This window comes from Austrofundulus limnaeus, unplaced genomic scaffold, assembly GCF_001266775.1.
Source record: "Austrofundulus limnaeus strain Quisiro unplaced genomic scaffold, Austrofundulus_limnaeus-1.0 Scaffold10, whole genome shotgun sequence".
Lineage (NCBI taxonomy): Eukaryota > Metazoa > Chordata > Actinopteri > Cyprinodontiformes > Rivulidae > Austrofundulus > Austrofundulus limnaeus.
In genome coordinates, this window is record NW_013952412.1 from 567,798 (window position 1) to 570,375 (window position 2,578).

The 2,578-nt window shown below is 42.9% G+C and overlaps 1 protein-coding gene and 1 long non-coding RNA gene across 3 annotated transcripts in view; one reads left to right on the top strand and one right to left on the bottom strand.

Moving 5' to 3' along the window:
• l3mbtl1 (L3MBTL histone methyl-lysine binding protein 1) overlaps positions 1 to 2,578 on the top strand; it is a 12,456-nt gene that overhangs the window by 3,382 nt on the left and 6,496 nt on the right. For both annotated transcript variants that reach the window (XM_014001708.1, XM_014001709.1), the window contains exons 6-12: positions 217 to 355; positions 507 to 552; positions 903 to 991; positions 1,094 to 1,198; positions 1,299 to 1,434; positions 1,649 to 1,740; positions 1,982 to 2,133. In XM_014001708.1, coding sequence (XP_013857162.1) covers positions 217 to 355; positions 507 to 552; positions 903 to 991; positions 1,094 to 1,198; positions 1,299 to 1,434; positions 1,649 to 1,740; positions 1,982 to 2,133 — 759 coding nt within the window. The remainder of the gene's footprint in view (positions 1 to 216; positions 356 to 506; positions 553 to 902; positions 992 to 1,093; positions 1,199 to 1,298; positions 1,435 to 1,648; positions 1,741 to 1,981; positions 2,134 to 2,578) is intronic.
• The window catches only part of LOC106513063 (uncharacterized), a 23,461-nt gene that overhangs the window by 1,525 nt on the left and 19,358 nt on the right, over positions 1 to 2,578 (bottom strand). The gene's annotated exons all lie outside the window — the stretch shown is intronic.

Consider the following 2,578-nt stretch of genomic DNA (forward strand, 5'->3'; position numbering starts at 1 on the left):
GTACCTACCTGACCCTAAAACTGATCTAAACTCAATTCATATCTTGGTTCTAAACCCAACCCCCACACCCAAAATCAGCCTCTGAAGTTGTGGGGCCCAAAGCAGCACCCGGACCCCACGAGGCTGCGTTTTCCTTAAAACTGGGCTCCACGATGTAGGAAAAACAAGGACACACACACACACATATCTCAACATATATCTGTCCTCGCACCTCAGGAGGAACATCAGTGTGGAGAAGGTACCGGCAGGCGGGAGGGTCTCCGTCCTTAATCCAGACCACTTGAAACCCATGAGGAAGAGGAAAAGGAAGGAGTATCTGAGTCCGTCTGAGGAAGACTCTGATCTGGAAGGCCCGGTGAGACATACACACACCTGATAGGTTCAGAAAGTTGTTCATGAATCAAACAAAGCAAATAAATAAGATCAAGTCATCTTCCAGAGAAAACTAAATGTGTGATTTCTGACATGTTCTGAACTCTCATCTTGGTTTATTTCTGGTTCTTCAGGGGGAGAAAATGGATTATTCTAAAGTGGACATGCGACACATCAGAGGTTATTTACATTTGTTGAGCTCAGAAATCTCTTCAGTCATCTTTTTTCTGTATTGCTAAATTGTTTAACTGAAAAAATAGATAACGCAAATTATAAAATCTCATTTACGTAACAGCATCATATCATCAGTACAGTTAATTTAGATATTTTTTTATCCAGATCTGACATAAAAAACAAGAAAAGCAACACTCTTTTTTATTGTAATTTTAATTTGAAATTTCCACTCTCATCTTATACCATTTAATTCGAATCATCTCCTGTTTTTATTCATTCAAATATGTCTTGCTCTACTCTCAACCTTAAATGAAATATTGTTTAAAATAAGTGACATGTTTTTGTTTGTGTGGAAGGTGGGGACAGTAAGACAGAGCTGTGGACGTGGGCTCAGTATTTGGAGGAAACCAAAGCTGTTGCTGCTCCTGAAAAGCTTTTCCAGGAGGTATTTATATTTAGACGTTCAGCATAACAAAGGAGGAAATAGGTAAAGTAGATTTTAACTAAAAGCAACTAAATCTTTTTGTTCTTTTCTCCCACTCTCCAGGCGCAGAGAGTGCCCACGGTGAAGAACGGTTTTAAGCAGGGGATGAAGCTGGAAGGCATCGACCCGCAGCACCCGTCCATGTACTTCGTCCTCACCGTGGCCGAGGTGAGTCGATGACATCTTCTGGTTAAAAGCCCTCGCGGGCTCTTCCTCCTCCAGCCTGATTTTGTTCCTCTTAACGTGTGACGGCGCTGTGATCCTGTAGGTGTGTGGTTATCGGCTGCGGCTGCATTTCGACGGCTACTCTGACTGTCACGATTTCTGGGTGAATGCCAACTCCACCGACATCCACGCTGCAGGCTGGTGTGAGAACACAGGACACAAACTGCACACGCCCAAAGGTCAGAGGTCACAGAAAAGTTATTTAGAGTTTTGTTCAAGTATCGTTGAAGCACACTTTGTGCAATTAATTGAAATAGAAATAACATTCCTTTTGAGATTTAACCCGCAAATGAAAAGGTATTAAAATGAACTAATTGAAAATGTCTTCTTTCAAACTGCTTCGGCTGTTTTCCTAAATCGTCCTGTTTTGTCTGTGTTGCTGTTTCTCCTCAGGCTGTAAAGAGGAGGAGTTTACTTGGACCAACTATCTGAGAATGACTAAAGCTCAGGTTGCTCCCAAAGAGCTTTTTGCCAGTCCTGGAAGGGTCAGTAACACTGCAGTTATAAGTTAACGTTAATTAAACAAACTGAAAATGTGAGATCATAGATTAACTGCTGATTAAACTCCAGACTCACAGAAAAAAACTGTTGAAATAAAAAGATTTATTTAATCATTTCATAGTTTGTCTCTATTGCTAAACACTTGAACTGATTTTCTGCTCATAAAACAGGAACTTTTGAAGATAAATAAAGCAAGAAATTCACTTTTTTTTTGTCTTTGTGCAGCTTGATGTGAAGTGTGGCTTTGAGATAGGAATGAAGCTGGAGGCGGTCGACCGCATGAATCCCTCCCTCATCTGTGTAGCAACCGTCACTGATGTGGTGGACGATCATTTCCTGGTTCACTTCGACAACTGGGACGATACGTACGACTACTGGTGAGCCACGAGTTTAAACTCACTGTTAATTCTGGCTCGTGATAAAACAACAAGTCATTCTTTCAGCTGCCACGTCGGCCTCCATCGTATTTATTTACCGTTATTTAACCAGACAAGTCCTGTTGGGAGCTCAGATCTCTTTTTCAAGGGAGGCCTGGGCCTGAAGGCAACCTATTGTAGGTATTTTTGGGGTGTGGGGGAAACCGGAGTACTAGGAGAAAACCCACACAAGCTCTGCACAGAAAGACCCCAGGTCTGAACCGGGAATCGAACCCAGGACCTTTTTGCTGTGAGGCGTCGGTGCTAACCACTGAGCCGTTGTGCCGCCAACATAAAATTAAATAACCATCTCCCATATCCGCTCTGCTACGAGAAATAAGTCCTTCACCTCACCTCTCCACCTCCTCCTTTCCCATGGCCATCAGCCTCTCTGACCCCCCCCACC